At 37.2% G+C, this 27,796-nt stretch overlaps 3 protein-coding genes and 2 non-coding genes across 5 annotated transcripts; all 5 read right to left on the reverse strand.

Annotated features, from left to right (window-relative positions):
• Positions 1-1,858: 1,858 nt before the first annotated feature.
• On the reverse strand, positions 1,859-3,013 carry LOC130945214 (protein MIZU-KUSSEI 1). The gene has a single exon (XM_057873938.1). The coding sequence runs from the start codon at positions 2,679-2,681 to the stop codon at positions 1,977-1,979; it is 705 nt and encodes a 234-aa protein (XP_057729921.1). The 5' UTR covers positions 2,682-3,013; the 3' UTR covers positions 1,859-1,976.
• A 2,133-nt stretch (positions 3,014-5,146) lies between these two features.
• On the reverse strand, positions 5,147-9,425 carry LOC130944677 (uncharacterized). Its single transcript, XM_057873122.1, has 6 exons — positions 9,131-9,425; positions 8,027-8,266; positions 6,998-7,109; positions 6,720-6,894; positions 5,980-6,220; positions 5,147-5,753 (listed from the first exon to the last, which is right to left on the reverse strand). Exons 1-6 carry the CDS (start codon positions 9,312-9,314, stop codon positions 5,473-5,475), a joined length of 1,233 nt encoding a protein of 410 aa, XP_057729105.1. The 5' UTR covers positions 9,315-9,425; the 3' UTR covers positions 5,147-5,472.
• Positions 9,426-13,540: 4,115 nt separating this feature from the next.
• Positions 13,541-17,825, reverse strand: LOC130945310 (pentatricopeptide repeat-containing protein At4g14820-like). Its single transcript, XM_057874041.1, has 3 exons — positions 17,709-17,825; positions 15,013-15,515; positions 13,541-14,639 (listed from the first exon to the last, which is right to left on the reverse strand). The coding sequence occupies exons 1-3, from the start codon at positions 17,823-17,825 to the stop codon at positions 13,541-13,543; spliced, it is 1,719 nt and encodes a 572-aa protein (XP_057730024.1).
• Positions 17,826-25,458: 7,633 nt separating this feature from the next.
• LOC130947019 (small nucleolar RNA R71) lies at positions 25,459-25,566 on the reverse strand. Its single transcript, XR_009072433.1, has one exon. It is a non-coding gene; the product is annotated as a small nucleolar RNA R71 (small nucleolar RNA).
• Positions 25,567-27,202: 1,636 nt separating this feature from the next.
• Positions 27,203-27,310, reverse strand: LOC130947176 (small nucleolar RNA R71). Its single transcript, XR_009072576.1, has one exon. It is a non-coding gene; the product is annotated as a small nucleolar RNA R71 (small nucleolar RNA).
• Between the last annotated feature and the right edge of the window lie 486 nt (positions 27,311-27,796).

Here is a 27,796-nt window from a genome sequence, read left to right on the forward strand (position 1 = left end):
GAACTCCGATTGAAAGGTTATAATGAAAAAACATGAATTTGCCAACATCCTACATCTTCCATTGTGGAGTTGTATCAGGGGTTAGCGGCGTCGCTCGCATTCCATGAAGACGTCGGTGGATTGTTGTAGCCCCTTCCAAACTTAAGTGGAGAGACCCTAAATCAGATGGGCACTGAGGCTCTGAAGCAGACGGATCAGTGACAAGTAGAATGCTGGCCGGAGACAGACGAATCTCGACGACGCACCACTTTGTATTTTCAGTCTGACTCGAACTAACCAACACGAGAATTCCACCTCAAACTTCTCCATATGGCTATGCAAATTTGCTCATTTGCCTTGTTGATCTTCCATAATTAATTGATTAATGATACTAGAGACAATCTTTTGTTGGAGACAATCTTCTGCCACCGAATCCCCAACAGATGGGCGAGCCCCGGTCACTGCCTTTAACGGTCTTCATGTTGTCTCTCCCCGCGACTCTGTTGTTGGTGTATACTGCCTGCCGCTCCTGCATGTCGATTCTTGATCTTGATCTTGCATTGGTCATTTCTCATCTCCACGATAACCTCTGGAGGAGGGCTGATGCTCCAGTTCCTATTCAATCGCCCCATCGCCTCCAATAAAGCAAGATAGGTGTAGGTAATTTTTTTTTGTCTTACACAACACATACCAGCTCACACACCCACCTCTATTATTACTCTATTAGCATGATTCTATATTCCTCCATGAGGATTTGAACCCAATGCAGCTTCAAATGAGGTAAATAAAGTTTCTATCTGACCCAAGTCTCAGCTGTAAGATAGGTGTAGGTTTGACTGAGAGATTATGAGAGCAAGACGGGTTCTACTTTGTTAGAGATTGTCTGTAATGCTCTTTCTTCTCTTATTTGTGTTTGAGCTGGGACCGCCTGGCCCTAGTCATAACCCAAAAAAAAAGTGTCTCATTTCTATTAATTATTTTATTAAACATTTCTTCTATAGGAATAGGCCTAATTATCGTGATATATATCTAATAAAATATGTCATATATTATTTTATATAATTAATTCACTAATTCACTTAAATAAGTGTTAGAGTCTAAATTTCGTATACGTAACAATTTATTGACTAACAGCAAATTTTTAAATAAAATTTCAATTGTGACATTAATTTTTGACCTATTGTGTTTGAGTAAAAAATACCATAGAAACAATTTTTTTTTCAAGTGATTTAATTCGTTACAAAAATTTATGTTACTTTTTAGAAAATTAATTTGTTTTACCTAAAAAAGAAATGATTTCGATTACAATGATCACTTGGCATCATTAAAGCACCCCATGATTTTCATTAGAATTTTCTAGCTGTATAGAATTGCTTAGTTGGAGAGAGAGAGTATTGGTTTGATGTGATTTTCACCCGCTTATCCGTAGCACCAGCAAGTCAGCAACAGCAATACTAATTGTGGAAACGGTGCGTCAGTTTCTTGTACCCTCAGATTGCAGGATACACAAAAGAATACATCAAATACCTACCTTTGTCCCCATGATTAATGTGCGCTGTTGAGTTGTACGACAATGACGTATGTTTACTGTTTGCTATATGTACCCTAGCTTCTTCTTCTTTCTTCAGAACTTTGGGGAAGGAGAGCCAGAGACGGCTATTTTGAATAACTTATCTGTTACTCACTGTTTGTAAATATTACATGATTGGGCCAGATCGATAATTCTTTTATACTATAAGTGTAACACAGCCGTTAAAGTCTTTTAGGGTAATCTCAAAGATAACCTCTATCTAGACTCTTCATGGAGTCATAACAAAACAAACACAAAAATACATATAGTGAAAGGAGACGAAATAATTCGCAGAGGAAGACAGGGAGTGCATAGTGAAAGCAATAAGAAGTAATAACATATATAGAGTAGGGAAATTGATACATACATACATACAAGTTATTATTATATTATAATTAAGGAAATTAAATAATAATAATAAGTATGATTAGTGAGCTCTAACAAAGAAGATACTAAACTCAGGTCCTTGAGCACCATCTGGATTAATCATATACAAAGCTTCAGAATCCTTAGAACCAACGACTCTCTCAAAGCGGGCTCTCATATAAGTCATTTCACCATCCAAACTATTATCCTTGTCATTGTTATTAGAGGAAGGAAGCACCCCTGCACCCATGGAAACTCCTCGAAGATGCTGCATAACATGCAACTCATCATCGCTGAGCTGCTTCCTCCTGATAGAGTACCCTACTTTCCTTCCATTGCAGTACACCGCCCACACAAACTCTTCCAGAAGCTTCTTCTTGTTGGTCTTGGTCTCGCTCTCCAGCGCGATGCGAACTATGTCGGAAGCCATCTCCTTGTTGAGAGCGCTCGTGAGCATGGGAAGCTCGATCAAGAACATGGGCATTTGCCGCGTGTCCTCTTGTATTGCAAGGCTCACCCTCCCTTTCCGGTAACCGAAAATTGTCCCCGTCGTTGCGCTGTCCTTTAGCATAGGCTTACGGGGTCTTCCCAACAGTGCCACCATTTTGCAACCTGACGTCAGCATCGGGAAGAGCTTGAACATCTTTAAGAGCCCCCCGGTGGAGAATTTGTTCCGCTTCTCCGCCGCGCCCGTCGTGTGGCGGAGAAGGGATGCTAGTGCTGGGTTTTCCATTGGGTAACATGGGCTTGAATGCACCGATGGCATTATCGCATATTATTATTGTTAATAAGCAATTGAGAACTTATTAAGAGAAGGGGTATGTTTGGTGTTGGAAAATGAAGAATGGAGAATGGTGATGGGGTATTACAGCTAAGAGTATGGGGGATACATATAAAGAAAGAAAGCTAAAACTTAACTATTGGTATTGGGCTGTTGGGTCTACCTAGCTACCTATTATGCTTATTAAGATGGGAAAAAGGAGACTTAGCAAGTTAGTTGGTCATTGGAATCTTTGTAGTGCGATTTGGGAAGTGTATGTGAGATAGAGATACAGATCCTTTCAAATTGCTTCAGTGATTTGAAAACAATTAAAAAAGAACTGAGATTAAAGCTTGATGTGACCAAGTTTGTGAAATAGATAGGGGATTGAATGAATGAAATGTGATAAGATAAGGGCATGCTGGACCACAGCCTGTGGGGTTATTCAGGAAGAAAAAATTAAAGCAAAAATATCGAATGAAAAAGGTTAAAAAGAATGGAGGAAAGGATTGTGGTAATGTTGGATAGATATGGCATGTGCCTCTCTGATCATTACATTAGAGTATCAACATCACATGCTTTATGCCTTTTTTCTATTAATTATTTTCTCTCTTTCTTTTATTTTTTTTTTCCAAACCCCATCTCTCAAACCTTCACTTATATTATTGAGATGATGAAGCTTCATGCTTTGATTCTTTCCAATTTCCATCCCTCCCTAATGACATTATTTCTGCTGTAAGTGTACATGAATTTTTTGCTTTTGCTTCTAAGTGACTCTCTCTTTCTTGCTTTCTTTTTTTAACGTGTCAGACCATAGGTCATATTCACCAAAGGTGTGTAAGGCAATGGAAATTATCAAGAGGGGAGGCCCCCTAGTACGAATTATAGGCCTCTTTCTTTCCCTTTCCAACTTTTTCTCATATTATTATATCTATCTCAATTTTCTCAATGTGTACCCCATACTAAATACTACCACTAATTATTTTTTACATGATATCTAAAATGGTGATATTAATATTGTCAAACATATGTGATACACATTAGACTACAAGCCAATATCATGTCATTAATTTGTGCTAAAAAACGGATTACATATGTGAAAGTCATGATAATTCAAAAGTGAATCTTTTATCCATATAATCAATGAACAAACAAATAATTAGCTTAATTAATTGATAGTATATACTATATAGCTAGGTAGCTTCAAAGAACACGCCATCCCTTAATAAACCAGTACATGTTTAATAATATGGTCCAAGATTAACAAATCGGGTTAGTTTTCTGTATAAGGTGGGGACCTTACACGCGACTAATGGAAAAAAGGAAGAAGAAGCAAAGTCGGTATCAGACTGGTACAATGAAATGTTGACAACTTTGCATTGCAAAAATAAAGTATTAAAGTTCCTTTTTACGTATGGTTCATACTTGATAGCATTATGATTTTAGGCACTCCTAATTTTTCTTTTTCTTTTTCTTCCCCCTCATGTGCTTCTGTTGGATTGAATCATATATGAGCTAAAGAATAGGAATTTCCAATATAATTAACTAATTAAGTTCACACATATCATGTCATATCAAAATCAAGAAATTGGAACAAGTGGTAGGGGTAGGGTAACTGTGGAAAGAAATTGTTCTTGTTCTGGTAATGATGTATAGGGTTTGAGTTTGAGTGGAAGTAGATATCAAAAGTAGGCATCAAGACAAGTGTAATTGTCTGTTGCTATTGTAGTTTGGAGCCAGCTAGCTAATATTACGGCGTGTTTGGATTTGTTAACATTAAAACTACTAAAAAACTCTGTTTTAATGTTGAAGACTAGTGACTGCTTACCACCCACACCACAAGTGTGCAATGTTTATTAATTAGTACTTCATCTCCAACTCTGATTTCCCATAATCAATGTTTATTAGGCTAATAATCTTTCTTGTGATTTGTTTTGACATTACTATTAGTATTAGTATGATGATCAAATCAGAGACTCCTTGTCATGCTAGAATTATTGGAGGTGTGTGATGAGATTGCTGATTGTACACTGCTTTATATATACTTTTTTTTGAGTTCGTAGTATGTGACAGATTGGTGGTGGGCATTTTTGGAGGGTATCTGGAGAAACCGAGAAAGCCAGAGGCTTAATAAGAGGACAAGCTCCATGTCACATTCATAATATCAGCATGCCAACATTGAAATTTTAAATCACCATGTGTTCTCTCCTTCACAGGAGAATGTTTCTTCCAATCATCATTTTATCCAGATATAACCCAAAGTGTATTTTATTTATTTATTTATTTATTTGTTTGTTTTTTAAATTATCTGAGATCAAGGTGATAAATAAATGATATATTCCTTCTCCAACTTTGTAGACTAAATAGGTAAGTATACGATGAACTTGCTAAAAACTCAATAATAGTTTTGCATTCAATGTAAAACGAGAAAAGGAAAAGCAATATCCACTCAAAAGTGAAGTGATGAGCAATGAATCAAAGGCATCTCACGTAAAGTTTTTGATTGTAAATAGTAGTGTGGAAACTGGAAAGTGATCTGATAATTCAGTTATTGAATAAGATTACACTTTACTCTCTAAAGTGAAATTCAAACTTTAAGGATCCAAATCCATTTTCACCATACACACCCCATTCAAAGTTGTCATTCATTACACACGTTTCTCCCGTTATGTTGACGTAGATGCATACCATACATATTATTTAATTACAGATAATGGAGGCAACACATCTGCAACAAGTATGTTAAGTTACATAACCTTTCCCCATAAACCTTGAAACTGGGGAGAATGGCATTGAGTTAAAACTCCCTTTCTGGGAACATAATTGGTGCCATAAGTGACCATAAGTAGAGAAGAGCAGTAGCCCAGCAAGTGACAATCCGAACCCACACAGAAGGCCACCCGACATCAACCAACTTCCTAGTCTCTCCAACAGAAGTTGACCAACCTGTCAGAAGCATTGCAGAATACATGCTCGCAAGAGAGAAAATCAAGTGGAAAAAGGCATATGAATATGTAACCGGCTTTGCTTTCTCATTCTCAACTTCCTCCTTTCCATCCAGCGGAAGCAAAGGCTTCCCTGCATAATCACCATAATGGCAGCAGATATTTAATATCGTGGGGAATTGATGCTCATTAAAGTACAATATTATAAATAGTTACGTTCTTCATGGCATCAACATCAAAAAAATAAAATTCAGCTCCACGGCTATCATATATCCATATGATTGGATTCCATGTTCAGATATATACTTATGAATATGAGTATGGCATATCATGAAAAATATTAGATTTTGAGAATTTACCAGCACGAGGAGAGCTTGGTGGGGAAAGCACTGTGGCAGAAGATCCAGCACGCACAGCAGAATACACAACAGATAGAACTGTCGTAAGCAAGCCCAAAGTAAGGGTGCCAGTTGAAACGGCTTTCGAGTGTTTGTGAAGGCCATTGCACTCGTAATCTCGGGGTTCACTAGACAATGCACTATAGCAGAGATAAGTACAGTATAATGAAATTACTGAAGCAGGCAGAATGCTCCCATTTACCTGTATACAAAAATAATTCAAAGACCTCAATTGCAGACACATTTACATCTACAATCATGAATACTTATGCATATTTGTTATATAGCATATAACTATTTTTGCATACAAGATTATGATCCACTAATTAATCCTTCAACCAAATCTAAAACTTCAATAGCATCCTAAGCCAACAGGAAGGAACGTATGTCATCTTCATGAAATTCTCAATCCATAAAAAACATTGAATTGAATCGATATGATAAAAACAGCAGATAAGACCAAGTTTAGAACATAACACCATAACAGAATAACAGATTACATATGAACTTGCACAGGATAATATTTTTCCCTGTTTGATGTTAAAAGTGAAAACGGAAACAGTAACCTTTAGAACCTCCCAAGTTTCAAGATGTGATATCAAATATCATAGGAAAAGACAACTGACAAACAAGCATTCAATATATATTAAAAGGAAACCAAATTATAAGTGGTTAACTGCAGTGTAAAGTCAATAACTTACCGCAGGGTGCAAAGCAACAATAGCAAAAACAAATGCAAGAAGGAGGGTCATTGTAATAAAGAAGGTATTGATTCCACAGTCTTGTCCAGATGGTGTGAAGAAGTGAAAAAGAACTCCCGAGAACACAAATGAAGACACATAACAAACAAGTGAAACCACAAACAGAGCAACATACCTGTATGAAAAAGAACATTTAAATACTGAAAATCCTCATGTAAATATATAATGTCAAGAAAAGCCACAGCTATCACAGATGTCAAACAACGTCTAAAACTAACCAGAATTGTTCATCATATCCAACCCAGGTGTCATTCCATCGATGAACAAAATCTAACAAGAGCACAACTTGAACTAGAAGAAACATACCCGAGCCAAACTTCGATATGGTTTCTGCAAAGAGAACATACTTCAAGATAATCATAAACAATGAAATAAATTACATGCAAAACCTATAGGAAAAAAGCTTGTCAAACTAGGCAACAGCTACGCCTTGCCCCAGAAGGTTAGATCAAATGAGGCCATAAGGCTCTATTAAGAATCATATCCATGCTTAAATAATTAGCATATAAATATTTAATAATCCTCCCTATACTTTTTTGGGTCTCTCTAGCTATAGAACTCCTTTGTCTAGTCCAATCACCTTACTAGGAGTATGACCTCTAAAGGTCTTCTCCAAATAGATGAAAACTACTTGAGAAGAGACTTTTCCATCCCCAAAATTGGCGTTGTCCCACTTTGTATGGTGTACTCATTCATAATCCTATCTAGTTGTCTTCCCACTAATCCATTTCAACAACCTCATTTGCAACATTTATCATATTCTCTTGTTTGCTTTTACCAATCAAGTTAAGATTTATTCAAAAGCTTACATAAGCAGTCTCAAGGCGGGGTTAAAAAGGGGAGACAGTGTGACATTGTCAACAGCAAATTTAAAAATTGGGTTATCTTTACATGGATCAAAGAAGGAATCACTAAACTGGGAAATTAAAGAAAGTCATAGGATGATTTAAACATTCATATATTAGTTACGGGAAAAAAATATTCAGGACTCAAAGCAATAAATTGATAGTATTCCAGTTTGCTAAACAACTTAGAAAATCTTTATCTACATTTTCCACTTTTCATTCAAGATGCAATGTCCATTTTCCAATAACCTCAGGCTCTTCAAACCAACACTTTTAAGTGTGTGATAAGCCCTCATATATGATATCAATCAAGAAATTTAGTGTCACCTGGTAGTCAAGTTACTTAAGTATAAGGAATCATCTCAACTACATAGATAAAAAAATTTTAGAAGAAACACTTACCATAAAAGCTGATGAGCTCATTTGGAAGGAAAAACATAAAGATTACCAGAAGGAACCAACAAATTATTTTCATCATCCAACCTCCATGATGCAAACCATCACGAGGATCCTTCTGGTTCTTGACGCCAATCATTAGAACTGCTAGAATAGTGAAAAAGAGAAAGTTCCCCAAGCTAACTCGCAAAACTGCATCTGTTTCAAACCATTCTCTGCTAGGGGTATGTTTAAAGTGATTGATCCCTACAACAAGTACCAAGTACATTAGTTTCCTCATCACATAATAAGGAGTTAGGACATCGTCATCATCATATCTGACCATCCAGTTAACCTAAGCAAAATCATCAACCCAGTAACCACTTATTTGCTAGCAATAACACGCAAGGAGATGAAAAAGGAAGCCCGAAAAAGTAAGCATTTGGGTTCTATAAAATAACAGATCATTGACAAAAGCTAATTTCTAAAGAATTACTAACAAAAGAAATACATAGATTCAAAATCCATCTGAGAGATAAATTTATAATTTTTTTCAAAATGATCCAACTAAATACTTTCCAAACTATTTGACTTTGACAGTAATCAATCTCAGAATTCATAAATAAACCTTTTAAGTTTTAACACTTATAATGATCAAAAGATCAAGCTCCAAGTGAGGAGGTTGGCAAGGTGAAAAAGTTACTCTAATCACCTTGAAAGATATTGGGGTCAGATATGATGGAAGTTATAAATTCAAGGTGATTTAAACCCTCAATTTCTCACTTCATCAGTTACCAATCAAGTGAGTATATCTTGTTTCCAACTATACGTACTGCCCAAAAATTGCACATGCAATTGCCACAACAAACAATAAAACTAAAAATGAAAGACAATAAAATTTCATTCAAATCCCAAAAAGTAATACACATATCAGTAATGTGATCAAACAAAACATAATGTCCAACAGAAATTGCCAAAATCAGGATTAATTCAAATTTTGCCAAATCTTTGGTACATTCGAGAAGCGAAAAAAAAAAAACATAAAACAAATAAATTGTAAAACACGAACACGACTGGAAAGAAATAAAGAAAAGAGGGGGAAAAAGTGAAATTGAAGAAGAGAAGAGTTACAAGGAAGAGACTCCATCAAAGGAGCAGCGACTTCGCGGAGGATCCATGCGACGACGAGGGAGAAGGCGAACAGGCCGCAGTAGGCGATCCTCGCTGAACGGCGGCTGATTCCCGAAACGACAGTCCGGCACGCGTCGCATGCGCACGCGGCACAGCATGACGCAAGGCAGGAAGCTGCCCACATTGATCTTCTTGATTTGGTGACAAATTAGGGTTTACGAACTGGAGATTTTGGTTAATGGAATTGAGACTTTGGGGGTATTTGGCTTGGATAGGGCACTAGACCAAGCGACTAGTGCAGAGCGAGAAGTAGGGGGTATATCGATCGGATCTGATCCGTATATCCGTGGTATTTATCTGAATTCGATTTGAAAATTGCGAATATGGATATGATCTATAAGGCTTTCGGATCGGATCGATACACTAATCAAATCGGATTGCAAATTTTGTGTTGGTATCCGCATATCTGATCTGCATATTCGCGTATCCGCAAAATTAAAGAAATAAATAAGTAAATATTCTTTTTATATTTTATTTCAATTAATAATTATATATTATTTTAATTTATTATTTAAGAAAAGTATGTTTAATATTATTTTAAGAATAAACATATTTAAAAAAATAGAAAAAATGAATTTTATTAATATTTTTTTAATAAAAATAATCTTTTAAAAATATTTTTATGTTTTGCGGATATATCCGATATCCGATCCGATCCGCAAATGTGCGGATCGAATCAGATCGGATCCAACCTTAAAAGTTGCGGATATTGGATTCGATCCGATCCGATGATTTTAATGCGGATCGGATCGAATTTTTTGCCATATCCGATCCGATCCGATTCACGGACACCCCTAACGAAAAGGGACGCAATCTTTTATGGCGATTTTTATCGTGTTTATAATTTTTGTTTAATTTAATTTTTAAGATAAATTTTAAATATTTAATAATGATTTATTTTTATATTTTAAAAATTAAATATTAATTTTTATTTTTTTTATAATAATTATCCTCTTTTATTTATTTACTTTTATTTTTTAGAAAGATAAAAAGACTTTTTCAACACTTTTTTAAATATAATTTATTTTGGAGAATTAAAAATGAGTTAATAGTTTTAGCAATTATTGTCACGCCTTTTCTTTTATTTACTGTCAATTGAAAATTTCAGAAACAATTGAACTGTAAAATAATTTAAACTAAAATTAATTAAAAATAAATAAGATAGCATAAATTATTTTATAATAATTTTTTTAAATAAAATTTTTTTCTTCCTAAATAATAATATTTTTTTTTATCTAACACATACTTATAATAAAATAAAAAATACGCAAACAAAAAAAATATTGCCAAGAAAAATTTAAGAAAATTTTACGATAAATTTATAATAAGTATATATAAGTACAAGACATATGTTAAAAATAATATTAATTGACTTAAACTTATTGTATACGAAGAATTATAAAGATGGTATTTTATTTTTATATTTTTAAAATTTTTTTAGTATAATTACTATGTAATACATAAAATTTTTTAGAGTAATTATCTAAATTAGTTTCTAAAAAATTTAAAAGCGAACACTTTAATTTTCAAAAAAAAATTAATAAAAAAACATTTTTAATTTTTTTTTTTCGACAGACAAATCCGTTCGTGACATGTTTTTTCTATAATGAAATGATAGAGTTAGACACCCACATAATCCGTGACGTGTCAGATGACACAGATAGACAAACAAGTTTCATCATCTTTTTGTATTTATAAAAAAATTCCTAAGCCTTCCAAGCCCCCTCCCCAACATTCAAAGTCTCGGCTTTCTTTTTCTTTTCGGTTTTATTTGACTTCGAATGGAAGGTTAGCTAAGGCCTAAGTTGTTATTAAATATTAGAGTATATATCCATTTTGGTCTTTAAAGAATTTTACATTGGACATTTTAGTTCCTAACTAAAATTAATTACTCAATTGGTCCCTAACAATTAATTCCGTCAGTCACTTAGGTCCTTTAGTCCGTTAACTCTAATGGAAGACAAAATAGTCCCTGACAACTCTAACAGGGGACAAAATGGTCCCTGACAATTCTAACAATGGACAGAATAATTTCTGACCCCTTTATTCGAAAACGATACTGTTCTTCCCCAATTTTTATCATATCTCGCATAACCCTAACATTCATACTCTCCTTCTTCACCTTCACAGTCTTCTTTTCCATCTTTTCCTTCATCCTCTTTAGCTCCAAGATTAAGCCATGGTATAATTGTCACACCTACCTCAACATGTCATGGACCACACACATCCTAAATCCTTGTGACTGGTACATCCACCTCCTCTGCACTTCACCCACCAAAAGCATCCACTTCCACGTCTTCGATAACATCACCTCCAACCCCGACACGTTCACGACATCCTCAAGACCAAGTTCCACAACTACTCCAAGGGAACGCCTTTCTCCACTCTCCGACAAGCAATATAAATTGTTGGACATTATGACATCATGAGAAGATTCTCCTTCGACATCATATGCAAATTCTCATTTAAAATAGATATCGAGTGCTTCATTCCTTATTTTCCAGAGTTCAAGTTGGCAGACAGCTTCGACCTCGCATCCAAGCTATCAGTACAACGAGCAATGTCGCCATTGCCACTCATATGGAAACTGAAGCGATTACTGAACATTGGTTTGGAGAAGAAGCTGAAGGAAGCGATCGGAGTGGTGGACAATGTGGTCATGGAGATGATAGGGCAGAGGAGGAGGGAGATGACAATGACGATGACAGGTCTTAACAAATCAGACTTGCTGTCTAGATTCATGGGATCCGTCGAAGATGATAACTAGTTGAGAGACATAGGCATTAGTTTTCCGAGTATGAATTGGTTGAGAACAAGTTGAGAATTTTTTTCTTGTGAACATTAAATTTATAGAGTGTTCATGGTGTAGTTTGAAGTTACAGTGTTAGACTGCTAGTGTTATGCGAGATATGATAAAAATTGGGAGAGAACAGTGTCATTTTTGAACAGAGGAGATCAGGGACCATTTTGTCCCCTGTTAGAGTTGTCAGGGACTATTTTGTCCTCCATTAGAGTTAACGGAGTAAAGGACCTAAGTGACTGACGGAATTAATTGTTAGGGACCAATCGAGTAATTAATTTTAGTTAGGGACTAAAGTGTCCAGTTTGAAATTCTTTGAGGACCAAAATGGGTATATACTCTAAATATTAATACAATGATTAAAATTATTATATCATATATATTTAAAACAAATAATAGCAAAAAAAATAATAATTCAATTAGCTAATTATCTAAAGTCAAATATAGCTATTCAAATATAAATAAGATTATTAGTATTTAATAGCTTTTTAAATAGAGAAAGTCTACGTGGTCAATAACTTTTATATTTTGTAGTCAGTATTTAACCATTAAAAAAAAAGTGAGTGATCTTCCACCATTGGATGTAATCTCACACCATTAAAAATACTATTAATAGCCAATTCATGGTTAGAAAATACAAAAGTTGCTAACCCCCTAACACTCCTCTTTTAAATATAATATATATATTAATTACTTATTTATGTTTTATTGTTTTATTTAATTTAGTTTTAGTCGAACATATAATAATTATTTTTGTCGAAAAGTTTTTACCATAAATATTAAAAAAATGTCAATTTTACAATTAAATGCTAACAAATTATTTAAATATTTGCATAATATAAAAAGAGAAATTATTTTATCTATACCTATATATATATATATATATATATATAAAGAGAATTGTGGTTGTTTGATTTAAATTTTTATTTTTTTCACAAATTTTTTTGTCTCTTACACAATTTTCATATAAATTTAAAATTAGTTAATTTGAGTTATATTCCTTATAAATTCTTTAGTTATTAAACTATACTTTTTTGTTGTATTGTATAAAAAATAATCAATAAAAATATAATTTGATGAATATGAAATACTTAACAAAACACTGATATTACTAATAAACGTATCACACAACAATGTCAAAGAAATAAAAAAAAATACTTTTAACATAAATTAATATATTTTTTAATGTATTAATTATATTTATTAAAAACTTGACTAACTAATATATTTCTAATATATTATTTTTGTCCCACTATTGTAATTTTCTACTTCCGTCACCAGTTGCCTCCAAATAACCAATATTTAAATGGCCCTCGTATTTATAAAGAATAAAATATTATTTCAACAATACTTTCTTGAAAAAATAATATAACACGCATCGGAATATATCAAAATCAATCAGTGTGTGATGGTTTTGACTCAAACAACCATAGACTTTTGACAAGTCAATCTACATGTATGCTGTTGTATTTGCAAGGTAGGTCTACCAATGAAGATGAAAATATATGATACTATAGTTTAATTTACAAAGAAAAAAAATTATATAAAAGTCACCAATAGTCTCTACAACTACAAGAACAGACACCACCTTTGCAATGGTGAAACCTAGTTCTATCTCTCACAACAATCTTTATTTGATACCCTTTCGAAACCAACTTCATGAAGATATGACAATTCTCACATATTCTGAGATTTTTAACTATGCGAATACATGATGACTCTTTCCTCCCACTTATTAGCCTATAACATAATGCTAATTTCTCACTATGCCAAAGAACCAGTTCTTTCTTCTTTTCCTCTTCTATATCAACCAAAATTCCTGAGGTACTTGGTGTGTAGCCAATTAGCTTCAATTCACTCACTACTTCACCTAATTTCTCATATATTTGATCTGATTTTTCATGATATTTATCGGCCATCATGAACTCGTGCACCTCATTATTCATTTCAATCCTACTGCATGCCCTCTCCTTGGAGATGCCTCTGTGACTCATCAATTTCCTTATCAATCCAACATCATCCCATCTTCTTTCTTTAGCATAAATGTTTGACAAAACTACAAGGGCTCCATCATGATCAGGTTCTATCTCAAGAAGTCGTTTGGCTGCAAATTCACCTAATTCAACCTCACCGTGCACTTGACAAGCAGACATAAGGGATTTCCAAATGATAACATTTGGAGCGAAAGACATTGTCTCAATAACCTCAATAGCTTTCCTCAAGAGGTTGGCTCTACAATACAGGTTAATCATGCAACCATAGTGCTCAAGCTTGGGAGAGATGCCATGCTCATCAATCATGGATGAAAAGAAGTTCTGGCCCTCTTCAACCAAACCCGCATGACTGCATGCGTAAAGTACACCAATAACTGTAACACCGTTGGGCGTAGCATGTTCTTCTTTCATCCTATGGAAGAGGTTTATGGCACTATGCGCATCCCCATGCATGGCAAAAGCATTGATCATACTGGACCAAGATATCACATTTTTTCTTGGCATGTTCTTAAATACCTCTCTTGCTCTGTCCAAGCTCCCACACTTGGCATACATATCAATTAGAGCATTGTTGACAGACAGAGCTCTTCCAAACCCATTTTTATCTACATATGTATGAACCCATTTTGCTTTTTCAAGCGCACCAACATGAGCAGGGACGGATGTATTCATTGGGGAGTGGGGGCAACTGCCTCAGTGAAATTCCAAAAATATCTTAATAGTTCTTAGTGAAATGTCTAAATTGCCCCCAGTATATAATTAATTTTGACCCCAGGACCCAGACCCCACTTCAAACTAAATCCCTAACCCTTCTTTTTCCCCAATCTTCTTCATCTGCTCCAGCCCTCCCTCCAAGCTCCAGCCACCCGTTGCCGTGTCGCATGCCACCAGCCACCAGCCACCAGCCCACCACTCCGCGTTTCAGATGGTGTCACGGTTCTCTCCTCGCTGACGTCTCCGCCCTCGTGTCTCTAGAGTCCAAAGTCACTGGCTCACTGCTGCCGTGGCGCGTCTCTGACACATGAGCACAAGCAGAAATGACACTCAACATTGTTATCTGATCAGGAACTATTCTGCGCAGCTGTATTTCATCAAACAATTTAAGAGCTTCGTGAGGCTGATCACTCTCAGCATAACCAGATATCATTGCACTCCAACACACGAAGTCCTTTTCAATCATCTCGTCAAATATCATACGAGCCTCTTTATCCATTCCAAGCTTTGCATACCCTGAAAGCATTGCAGTAGAAACAACCAAGTGTTTTGTGGAGAATTCATCATACAACTTTCGAGCCAAATTCATTGCACCACAGTTTGCATACATGTTAATTAAGGCCCTCTGTAAGTGAGAGTCAAGAACCATATCTCTTTTCCGAATTAGCTCATGGATTGCTTTTCCATAGCTTAAATTCCCAGCATGACCACAAGCAGAAAGCACAGTACAGAAAATCACACTATCTGGTTCCACACCAAAGCTCTTCATCACCTCATATAGCTCCAAAACACGATCATAACAACCATTTTGGCAGTACTTGTATCATAACACCAGAGTGAAAAAGGTTGGAATTTTATTGAGCAAAGTAGTAGCAAGCAAAAAATTCACCCAAAAACTATTTACGGCATTGATAAACCCATATTTTATGATATAATTTGTGTTGAATTTAAGTGTTTTATTCAATCTTTCACCCACTTATGCATGTGAAATTGCATGGTTTTACCTTCCCTTCCTTATTATGAGATGTATGTGAAAAACATGTTTTCTAGGCTTTAAAAGTATTAATTTTAATTATCTTTTACTGCCATTCGATGTCGTGATTCGTGTGTTGAGTAATTTTTAGATCTTCTAAGGCAGGAATAACTTAAAGGATGAAAAGAAAACATGCAAAAATAGAAGGAAAGCATAAAACGGAGTTTTTAAAGAAACTGGCAGCGACGCGATTGCATGTGCGACGCGGCCGCATGCCAGCGCGAAATGGCAATGACGTGATCGCATGATTGACGCGATCGCACGCCACAAGTGAAACGCATATGACGCGGACCCATGACTGAAGCGACCGCGTGACAAGGAAAATTTCACATGACGCGACCGCGTGACCCACGCGGATGCGTGACAGAGGCCATGCACCAGAAATTACAGAAAGCGATCCCAGCGATTTCTGAAGCCTTTTTGGCCCAAATCCAAGTCCAGAAAGTACAGACCAGAGGTTATGAAGTGGGAGAATGCATCCGAAAGGAGGGGAGAGCTGGCCAATTAGTTACTTTTCATAGTTTAGATGTAGTTTTAGTGAGAGAGGTTCTCTCCTCTCTTTTAGGATTTAGAAATTAGGATTTTTTTTAGAAATTAAGGATTTAATTCAACTCTTCATATCAGGTTCAATATTCCTTTATTTTGACCTCTCTTCTACTTTGAGATACTTTAATGCTTTTATTTATGTTTGATTTATGTTACCCAATTAGCTTATGAATATTTTCCATGTTAGATTTGACTGCTTTGAATGAATGTTATTTGAGGTATTCTAGATATTTATGATTTTAATTTAGCTTTCTACATTCCTGGCTTTGGTTAAGAAATCAGTAACTCTTGAGTTATCAAACTCAACGTGATCTATAATCGCTATCTTTGCTAATTAGCTTGAACTTCTATAATCCCAATCTTTTTCTAGGAATTAACTAGGATTTGAAGATCAAACTAATTAGCCACTTGACCTTCCTTTGCACCAACAGAGGTTAACTAAGTGGAATTAAGATTCAATTTTCATCATCATTAATAAGGATAAATAGGATAGGACTTCCAATTTCTCATACATTGCCAAGAGTTTATTTTACAGTCATTTATTTATTTTATTTGCCATTTATCATACTTGTTTCTCATTCTCAAAACCCCCAATTTACAAAACTCATAACCAATAATAAGAACACACTTCCCTGCAATTCCTTGAGAAGACGACCCGAGGTTTAAATACTTCGGTTATCAATTTATTTAGGGGTTTGTTACTTGTGACAACCAAAACGTTTGTACAAAGGGATTTCTGTTGGTTCAGAATCTATACTTACAACGCGACTTTATAAAATTCTTTACTAGCAAAAATCCCGACGTCAAAATGGCGCCGTTGCCGGGGAATTGCAAACGTGTGCCTTATTATTGGTTATTGTAAATATTTTTCTTTTACTTGTTTATTTGTTTTCTCTCTTTCCTCTTATTTCTGATAGCTACTATGAATTCTCACTCATCTCGCTTTGAGTTTGGTTCTAATTTTGTTGCAAGGAATGGAAGCTATAACAGGACTATGCATCAAGGTCTAAGCAATCAAAGATGGATGGAGCCAAGAGGATCTGATCACCCCTTTAGGCAACAACGTCCTCCTAGATATCATGGACAAAGACCATTTTACAATGCATGCCCAACTGATAGATTTGATGGACCGCCTTGTAACTACCAACAAGCCCCACCCTGTGCTCAGAGACCATCCTCTCGACATAACTTCGAACAACCACACTCACAAGCTTCTTTTCACCATTCACTACCACATGATCCTTATTCACCCCAACGCCAATCCAATTACTCCCAAGAACCACCACTCCCTTATGCACCATGTCCATATCCATCAAGCCAAGAATCACAGGTTCGCTTCGAGGAATCAGTAAACCGGTTCAATGCAACCCTTCATCAATTAGAGCAAGCGATAAATCAATTATCTTCCAGACGTTCGGACACTCAACAGACTCCCATGGCATCATGTGGGGAATCTAATGAAGAATGTATTGTGAAGAAGACACAAGAAGCTCCAGTGGATAGCGTAGAGCATAACTTCATACTGAAACGAGTAGAGGACGCTGTCATTGTAGAAGAAGAAGAGTTGGTTGAAGATTTAGGAGATGCTGAACCTCCGCAGGAAGCCAGAGTTGTGGAGAATTCCGTCAAGGACGTTACAATTAATGCTAAGAAGGATAGTGTACAATCCCCAAGACATGTATCTTATGAGGAACTGGACGGAATGACCCAAGACTCATGTTTTCTTGATGATGATAGTCACCACTCAAGTTCTTCTAGTAATGCTCTTGCATCCGCAAGTGAATTCTTTGCGATAGAAGAATCTTCCCCAAGTGAATACGAAGATGATACAGAGGTCGACTTCTCTCAACCTCCCAATTATGACTCGAGTGATGAAGAAGATATCGGTGACCTTGATCAAGACATGGTTGAAGTGGAATAAAATTGCCAAGAAGTGGAGGAATTCACTGAAGACCACAAGGGAGTAAGTCTTGCAGAACCACCGGAAACACCTATCCCACGGCCATTACCACCCAATACGAACTTCAAGTGGGTAAAATCCTTGACTTTCATCTTTACTTTTCCACTTGAATATGGTTTACTTGAGACAGATGGCCAGCTTAGAGCTCTTTACGGCTTTAAAAGCAAATGGGAAATGGCTCGCACTCAGAGCTGGTATGCAAGATTCAATAAGGTTTCGCACTTCAATTTGAGGTGCAAGGATTGGTGTCAAGCTCAATTGAAAGGATCTCGGAAGCTGTTTGGTAACCGCAGTGAGAATTTCGACTCCTCAATCTCAATTGAAAGTATCTCGGAAGCTCAATTGAAAGTAAACTAAGATGAATAGTGCAGAAATCCATTTTTGGGGCCCACTTGGTGTGTGCTGGGGCTGAGACTTAATCTTCTCACGTGCCTGGGCTGTTTCTGGAGTCGAACGCCAGGTTGTAACCTGTTTCTGGCGTTGAACTCCAACTTGCAACCTGTTTCTGGCGCTGAATGCCAGACTACAACATGGAACTGGCGTTGAATGCCAATTTAGGTCGTCTATCTTTGCGCAAAGTATGGACTATTATATATTGCTGGAAAGCCCTGGATGTCGACTTTCCAACCCAATTGAGAGCTTGCCAATTGGACTCCTGTAACTCCAAAAAATCCATTCCGAGTGCAGGGAGGTCAGAATCCAACAGCATCAGTAGTCCTTATTCAGCCTGAATCAGATTTTTGCTCAGCTCCCTCAATTTCAGCCAGAAAATACCTAAAATCATAGAAAAACACACAAACTCATAGTAAAGTCCAGAAATATGACTTTTGCCTAAAAACTAATAAAAATCTACTAAAAACATACTAAAATCTACATGAAATTACCCCCTAAAAGCATATAAACTATCCGCTCATCAGTACCTAGACAAAATCTTGGAGCATCTTAGGCGTTTTGCAGAGACCGAAGTTAAACACATTACTCGGGATCTCAATAGCAGAGCAGACGTCCTCTCCAACCTAGCTAGTACTAAGCCAGGAGGGAACAATAGAAGCCTGATACAAAAAACTCTCCAGGAGCCCTCTATCTCAAAAATAGAGGCCAAACAGGACGTCCTTGAAGTATCTGGATTAGACCTCGGATGGATGAACCCACTAATCAAATACATGAAATTCGATATCCTACCCAAAGAGAAAAAAGAGGCCAAGAAAATTCAGAGGGAAGCACAACACTACACTCTGGTGAAAAATATCCTCTATAAAAGGGAGATATCCACACCATTGTTAAAATGTGTCCCGACCTCAAGGACAACATAAGTCTTAGAAGAGGTCCATAATGGTATCTGCGAAAATCATCTAGGAGCAAGGTCATTAACTAGGAAAGTTATCTGAGTAGGATTCTACTGGCCGACCTTGCAAAAAGATGCCACCGAGTTCGTAAAAAGGTGTCAGCCTTGCCAGATGCATGCGAACTTCCACGTTGCTCCCCCCGAGGATCTCATTAGCATAACTTCTCCATGCCCCTTTGCAAAATGGGGAATGGAGCTACTAGGACCCTTTCTCCAGGCACTTGGACAAGTGAAATATCTAATAGTGGGAGTAGACTACTTCGCGAAGTGGATAGAAGCAGAACCATTAGCCACCATCATAGCCTAGAGAAGTTAGAAATTCCTCTACAAGAACATTATTACTAGGTATGGGGTTCCCCACTCCATCACCATGGATAATGGGACTCAGTTCACCGACTCCACCTTCAAAAACCTGGTAGCCAGCCTGAAGATCAAGCACCAGTTTACCTCGGTAGAACACCCACAAACAAATGGGCAAGCCGAGGCAGCTAACAAGGTCATACTGGCTGGACTGAAGAAAAGATTACAAGAAGCTAAGGGAGCATGGGCTGAAGAATTCCCTCAAGTACTATGGGCTTATCGGACTACACCTCAGTCTGCCACAGGAGAAACACCCTTCCGACTTGCTTATGGCATAGAAGTCATGATACCAGTTGAAATCAACGAGCAAAGTCCAAGGGTGAGCTTCTACGACGAAGTTGGCAACGTACAAGGACACAAACAAGAACTTGAGCTACTCCCTAAAATCCGAGAACAGGCCCAGATGAAAGAAGCAGCGTTGAAGCAAAGAATGACGAACAGATACAACAAGAAAGTCATTCGAAGAAGCTTCGCTCCAAATGATTTGATCCTAATCAGAAACGACATCGGAGTTAACAAATCTGGAGATGGAAAGCTTGCTGCCAACTGGAAAAGACCATATAAAATTAGTGAGGTCCTAGAAAAAGGCTACTACAAGGTGACCGACTTGAACGGCATCGAATTACCTAGGTCGTGGCATGCTTGTAATATGAAAAGGTACTACAATTAAAAGCGAACTCCACTCCCTGGTGTACTCTTTTTTCCAGACTTTATGATTTTTTCCCAAAAAAGAAAAAAAAGTTTTCTTGAAGGGAGTTTTAATGAGGCATCAAAGTGGAAACTAAGGGCAACAATTCTTAAACCCCTTAGTAGCAAAAGGTACCTATACAAATAAATAAAAGATCTTTCCTTTTTCATATCTCTTTATAAATTTCATTGTTATTTTTCCTATGAAACGCCCCAACTTAACCTCAACAAAACGTGAAAATCTCATGACCGACCTAACTGGTCGTCAGGATAAAACGACAAGGTACAAGTCGGTGTAAATAGGTTATAAAAGCTGGTCATGTAACTCGGAAGGATAACAACTAATAAGTCGTAAAACCGGGAAAAACGAAATGCATCGCAAAAATAACCTAAGTTACTCACAATTCAAATAAGAAAATTTGAGTTCACAAGGAATACAAAAAGAGATAAAACAAAGCCATCAAAAAAGGTAGAAGCTATCTCAAGTCTTCACAAAGTCAAAGATAACTTAGACACAGCCTGTCCATAAATAAGAGGCTTTTAGCAAAAAGATCAAAAAGGTTTTAATTTTTCGAAAAAAACCTAAAAGCAAGAACAAAAAAGTATACACACACCAGAGATAATTTAAACCCCTTATCCAAAAAAGGGGGGAACAAAAATTAAAGGCATTTTTTGTTAACGGCCATAAAAGGCCATAAAATGTCAGGAACCGACCACCACAACAATAAACAAAATATAAAATTGTTTAAAAAACAAGGGGCCCACAGGCCGGGCCCCAGTAACCAAATATCAATTGAAAGGAGGATCAACACCACCAGAAGAAGGACCATCGTCACCAGAAAGAGGGTCAGCAGGGAGAGAAGTTGGAGCAACAACAAGGGAGGACGGAGCAGGTTGTTCAAGACCTTGAGGGGGAACCCCCGAAGAACTCGGAAGACTGATAAGCGGATAATTTATACACTTTTTGGTATTGTTTTTAGTATGTTTTTGGTATGATCTAGTTAGTTTTTAGTATATTTTTATTAGTTTTTAGTTAAAATTCACTTTTCTGGAGTTTACTATGAGTTTGTGTGTTTTTCTGTGATTTCAGGTATTTTCTGGCTGAAATTGAGGGATCTGAGCAAAAATCTGATCTAGAGACTCAAAAGGACTGCAGATGCTGTTGGATTCTGACCTCCCTGCACTCGAAGTGGATTTTCTGGAGCTACAGAAGCCCAATTGGCGCGCTCTCAACGGCGTTGGAAAGTAGACATCCTGGGCTTTCCAGCAATATATGATAGTCCATACTTTGTCCAAGATTTGATGGCCCAAACCGGCGTTCAAAGTCACCTCAAGAAATTCCAGCGTTAAACGCCAGAACTGGCACCTAAATGGGAGTTAAACGCCCAAACTGGCATAAAAGCTGGCGTTTAACTCCAAGGAGAGTCTCTACACGAAAATGCTTCATTGCTCAGCCCAAGCACACACCAAGTGGGCCCGGAAGTGGATTTTTATGTCATTTACTCATCTTTTGTACACCTTAGGCTACTAGTTTTCTATAAGTAGGACCTTTTACTATTGTATTAGACAATCGGGGTAGCTATCTTTGAGTTTTATGCTATCTTAGATCATTGGGAGGCTGGCCTCACGGCCATGCCTAGACCTTGTTCTTATGTATTTTCAACGGTGGAGTTTCTACACACCATAAATTAAGGTGTGGAGCTCTGCTGTACCTCGAGTATTAATGCAATTACTATTGTTCTTCTATTCAATTCCGCTTGTTCTTTGTCCAAGATATCACTTGTTCTTCAACTTGATGAATGTGATGATCCGTGACACTCATCATCATTCTCACTCATGAACAAAGTGACTGACAACCACTCTTGTTCTACAAGCATATGAGGCTTAGTGAATATCTCTTGGATTCCTGATAACACGACGCATGGTTGATCGCCTGACAACCGAGTGCTCGCTTGACAAACGAGCCAGCCATTCCGTGAGATCAGAGTCTTCGTGGTATAGGCGAGAACTGATGGCGGCATTCAAGAGAATCCGGAAGGTCTAACCTTGTCTGTGGTATTCTGAGTAGGATTCAATGATTGAATGACTGTGACGTGCTTCAAACTCCTGATGGCGGGGCATTAGTGACAGACGCAAAAGAATCACTGGATTCTATTCCGGCCTGATTGAGAACCGACAGATGGATAGCCGTGTCGTGACAGGGTGCGTTGAACATTTCCAATGAGAGGATGAGAGGTAGCCACTGACAACGGTGAAACCCTTGCATAAGCTTGCCATGGAAAGGAGTAAGAAGGATTGGATGAAGACTGTAGGAAAGCAGAGAGACGGAAGGGAAAGCATCTTCATACGCTTATCTGAAGCTCTCACCAATGATATACATAAGTATCTCTATCTTTATCTTTATGTTATTTTCGTTCATCACTATACCCATTTGAGTCTGCCTGACTGAGATTTACAAGGTGACCATAGCTTGCTTCATACCAACAATCTCCGTGGGATCGACCCTTACTCACGTAAGGTATTACTTGGACGACCCAGTGCACTTGCTGGTTAGTTGTGCGAAGTTGTGTAATGCCATGGTATTGAGCACCAAGTTTTTGGATTCATTACCGGGGATTGTTTTGTGTAAAAGTAGTGATCACAATTTCGTGCACCAAGTTTTTGGCGCCGTTGCCGGGGATTGTTTGTGTATGGACAACTGACGGTTCATCTTGTTGCTTAGATTAGGTAATTTTTTTTCAGAGTTCTTAAGAATGAATTCTAGAGTTTCATGATGATTTGTTGAAATCTGGCTGGCTGAGAAGCCATGTCTAATCTCATTGGACCGAGGTTTCAACTTATCATCACAAGAGCTTGTTGATTTTTATCAATCTTGCTTTTGGAGCAGTGATCTGCTAAGGCTTGGCTGGCCATTGACCATGTCTAGTGTTTTGGACCGAAGCTTTCTTTGAAAGCTTGGCTGGCTGTGAAGCCATGTCTAATTCCTGGACCGAAGTCTTAGACTAGCATTGCACTGATTCCTGAAATTCTCATTAAGAATTTTGATATCTTTTTCCACTTAATTTTCGAAAATCACAAAAAAAAAAAAAAATTTACAAAACCATAAAAAAACCAAAAAGATTTTATGTTTCTTGCTTAAGTCTAGTGTCTCATCTTAAGTTTGGTGTCAATTGCCTACAGTCATTCATGTGTCTTAAGGCTCTTCAAATAATTCTTGATGATTTTCTACTCTGATCTTTGAATTCTTTTGACTTGAGTGTTTATGTGTCTCATATAGTGTCAGTAGTATACAAACTTCTAAGTTTGGTGTCTTGCATGCATTGTTATTTGATTCTTGTTGCATTTTGATTATTAAAAATCCAAAAATATTTTTAATTTGTGTCTTTTCAAGTCAATAATACAAAGAATTGAAGATTCAGAACATGCTGCAGAGGAATTATACAGAAAAAGCTGGGCGTTCAAAACGCCCAGTGAAGAAGGACAGACTGGCGTTTAAACGCCAGCCAGGGTACCTGGTTGGGCGTTTAACGCCCAAAAAGGGTGCATTTTGGGCGTTAAACGCCAGAATGGATACCATTCTGGGCGTTTAACGCCAGGATGGCAAAGGGGGAAGATTTTGTTTTTCAAATCAATTTTTTTCAAGTTTTCAAAGTTTTTCAAAACCAAATCTTTTTCAAATCATATCTTTTCAATCAAATGTTTTTCAAAATCAATTTCTTTCCTTTTTCAAAGATACTTACTAACAATTAATGATCTGATTGAACATCTCAAATTTGTTGCCTTTTCTGTTGAGAAAGGTTTAATGTTTGAATCATATATTTTCTTGTTAGGCAAGTCACTAATTTTCAAAATCAAATCTTTTAAAAAAAAAATTGTTTTCAAAACATATCCTTTAAAATTGTTTTCAAATCAAATCTTTTCAATCATATCTTTTTAATCACATCTTTTTCAAAATAAGTTTTCAATCAAATCTTTTTAACTTCTAATTTCAAAATCTTTTTCAAAAATCACTTGATTTCTTTTCTACTTTGAATTTTCGAAAATTATCAATCAATTTTTAAAATGTTTTTGACATATTTTTAATTAATTTTCGAAAATTCTCTTCCCTCCTTCTCACATCCTTCTATTTATGGAGTACTACTCCTTCCTAATACACAATTCGAACTCTATCTAATCAAGTTCGAATTCTTCTACCTCTTTCTTCTATTTTTCTTTTCCTCTGACACCTCAAGGAATCTCTATACTGTGACATAGAGGATTCCACATCTTCTTGTTCTCTTCTCTTTCATATGAGCAGAAGCAGAGACAAAGGCATTCTTGTTGAAGCTGACCCTGAACCTGAAAGGACCTTGAAGAGAAAGCTAAGAGAAGCCAAAGCACAACTCTCTTTAGAGGACCTGACCGAATTCTTCAAAGAAGAAGACATGGCAGCCGAAAACAACAACAATGCCAACAATGCAAGGAAGGTGCTGGGTGACTTTACTGCACCTACTCCCGACTTCTATGGGAGAAGCATCTCTATCCCTGCCATTGGAGCAAACAACTTTGAGCTTAAGCCTCAATTAGTTTCTCTAATGCAACAGAATTGCAAGTTTCATGGACTTCCAATGGAAGATCCTCATCAGTTTTTAGCTGAGTTCTTGCAAATCTGTGACACAGTCAAGACTAATGGGGTTGACCCTGAGGTCTACAGACTGATGCTATTCCCTTTTGTTGTAAGAGACAGAGCTAGAATATGGTTGGACTCACAACCTAAAGATAGCCTGGACTCTTGGGAAAAGCTAGTCAATGCCTTCTTGGCAAAGTTCTTTCCACCTCAAAAATGGAGTAAGCTTAGAGTGGAAGTCCAAACCTTCAGACAGAAGGATGGAGAATCCCTCTATGAAGCTTGGGAAAGATACAAACAATTAATCAGAAAATGTCCTTCAGACATGCTTTCTGAATGGAGCATCATAGGTATTTTCTATGATGGTCTCTCTGAACTATCCAAAATGTCTTTGGATAGCTCTTCTGGAGGATCTCTTCATCTGAAGAAGACGCCTACAGAGGCTCAAGAGCTCATTGAAATGGTTGCAAATAACCAATTCATGTACACTTCTGAAAGGAATCCTGTGAACAATGGGACAAGTCAGAAGAAAGGAGTTCTTGAGATTGATACTCTGAATGCCATACTGGCTCAGAATAAGATATTGACTCAACAAGTCAATTTGATTTCTCAAAGTCTGTCTGAAATGCAAAATGCTCCTGGCAGTACTAAGGATGCTTCATCTGAGGAAGAAGCTTATGATCCTGAGAACCCTTCAATGGAAGAGGTGAATTACCTAGGAGAACCCTATGGGAACACCTATAATTCTTCATGGAGAAATCACCCAAATTTCTCATGGAAGAATCAAGAGAGACCTCAACAAGGTTTCAACAACAATAATGGTGGAAGAAATAGGTTTAGCAATGGCAAGCCTTTTCCATCATCTTCTCAGCAACAGACAGAGAATTCTAAGCAGAACCACTCTGACTTAGCAACCATGGTCTCTGATCTAATCAAAACCACTCAAAGTTTCATGACTGAAACAAGGTCTTCCATTAGGAATTTGGAAGCACAAGTGGGACAGCTGAGCAAGAAAGTCACTGAACTCCCTCCTAGTACTCTCCCAAGTAATACAGAAGAAAATCCAAAAGGAGAGTGCAAAGCCATAACCATGGCCGAATATGGAAAGGAAAGAGAGGAGGTGGACGCCACTGAGGAAGACCTCAATGGGCGTGCACCAACCTCCTCTGAGTTCCCCAATGAGGAACCATGGGAATCTGAGGCTCAAAATGAGACCATAGAGATTCCATTAGACTTACTTCTGCCTTTCATGAGCTCTGATGAGTATTCTTCCTCTGAAGAGGATGAGTATGTCACTGAAGAGCAAGTTGATAAGTTCGAATTCTCTACTTCTTTCTTCTATTTTTCTTTTCCTCTGACACCTCAAGGAATCTCTATACTGTGACATAGAGGATTCCACATTTTCTTGTTCTCTTCTCTTTCATATGAGCAGGAACAAAGACAAAAGCATTCTTGTTGAGGCTGACCCTGAACCTGAAAGGACCTTGAAGCGAAAGCTAAGAGAAGCTAAGGCACAACTCTCTGTAGAGGATCTAATAGAAATCTTCAAAGAAGAAGAACCCATGGCAGCCGAAAACAACAACAATGCCAACAATGCAAGGAAGGTGCTGGGTGACTTTACTGCACCTACTCCCGACTTCTATGGGAGAAGCATCTTTATCCCTGCCATTGGAGCAAACAACTTTGAGCTTAAGCCTCAATTGGTTTCTCTAATGCAATAGAATTGCAAGTTCCATGGACTTCCATTGGAAGATCCTCATCAGTTTTTGGCTGAATTCTTGCAAATCTGTGACACTGTCAAGACTAATGGGGTTGACCCTAAGGTCTACAGACTTATGCTATTCCCTTTTGCTGTAAGAGACAGAGCTAGGATATGGTTGGACTCACAACCTAAAGAAAGCCTGAACTCTTGGGAAAAGCTAGTCAATGCCTTCTTGGCAAAGTTCTTTCCACCTCAAAAATTGAGTAAGCTTAGAGTGGAAGTCTAAACCTTCAGACAGAAGGAAGGAGAATCCCTCTATGAAGCTTGGGAAAGATACAAACAATTGATCAGAAAATGTCCTTCTGACATGCTTTCTGAATGGAGCATCATAGGTATTTTCTATGATGGTCTCTCTGAACTATCCAAGATGTCTTTGGATAGCTCTGCTGGAGGATCTCTTCATCTGAAGAAGACGCCTACAGAAGCTCAAGAACTAATTGAAATGGTTACAAATAACCAATTCATGTACACTTCTGAAAGGAATCCTGTAAACAATGGGACAAATCAGAAGAAAGAAGTTCTTGAGATTGATACTTTGAATGCCATATTGGCTCAGAACAAAATATTGACTCAGCAAGTCAATTTGATTTCTCAAAGTCTGTCTGGAATGCAAAATGCACCAGGCAGTACTAAGGATGCTTCATCTGAAGAAGAAGCTTATGATCCTGAGAACCCTTCAATGGAAGAGGTGAATTACATGAGAGAACCCTATGGAAACACCTATAATTCTTCATGGAGAAATCATCCAAATCTCTCATGGAAGGATCAACAGAGACCTCAACAAGGTTTCAACAATAAT

The sequence above is a fragment of the Arachis stenosperma genome, chromosome 8 (assembly GCF_014773155.1).
Source record: "Arachis stenosperma cultivar V10309 chromosome 8, arast.V10309.gnm1.PFL2, whole genome shotgun sequence".
Classification (NCBI taxonomy): domain Eukaryota; kingdom Viridiplantae; phylum Streptophyta; class Magnoliopsida; order Fabales; family Fabaceae; genus Arachis; species Arachis stenosperma.

Coding starts and splice junctions, on each gene's coding strand:
- LOC130945214 (XM_057873938.1), bottom strand. CDS start 2,681: ATGCCATCGGTGCATTCAAGCCCATGTTACCCAATGGAAAACCCAGCA.
- LOC130944677 (XM_057873122.1), bottom strand. CDS start 9,314: ATGTGGGCAGCTTCCTGCCTTGCGTCATGCTGTGCCGCGTGCGCATGC. Junction 7,110..8,026: donor TGAGCTCATCAGCTTTTATG/GTAAGTGTTTCT, acceptor TTCTCTTTGCAG/AAACCATATCGAAGTTTGGC. Junction 6,895..6,997: donor GGATATGATGAACAATTCTG/GTTAGTTTTAGA, acceptor TTTTTCATACAG/GTATGTTGCTCTGTTTGTGG.
- LOC130945310 (XM_057874041.1), bottom strand. CDS start 17,825: ATGACAGCGTCCTCTACTCGTTTCAGTATGAAGTTATGCTCTACGCTA. Junction 15,516..17,708: donor CCCCACATGATGCCATGGGA/GTCTGTTGAGTG, acceptor TTATGATACAAG/TACTGCCAAAATGGTTGTTA. Junction 14,640..15,012: donor TTGAGTGTCATTTCTGCTTG/TGCTCATGTGTC, acceptor TACATCCGTCCC/TGCTCATGTTGGTGCGCTTG.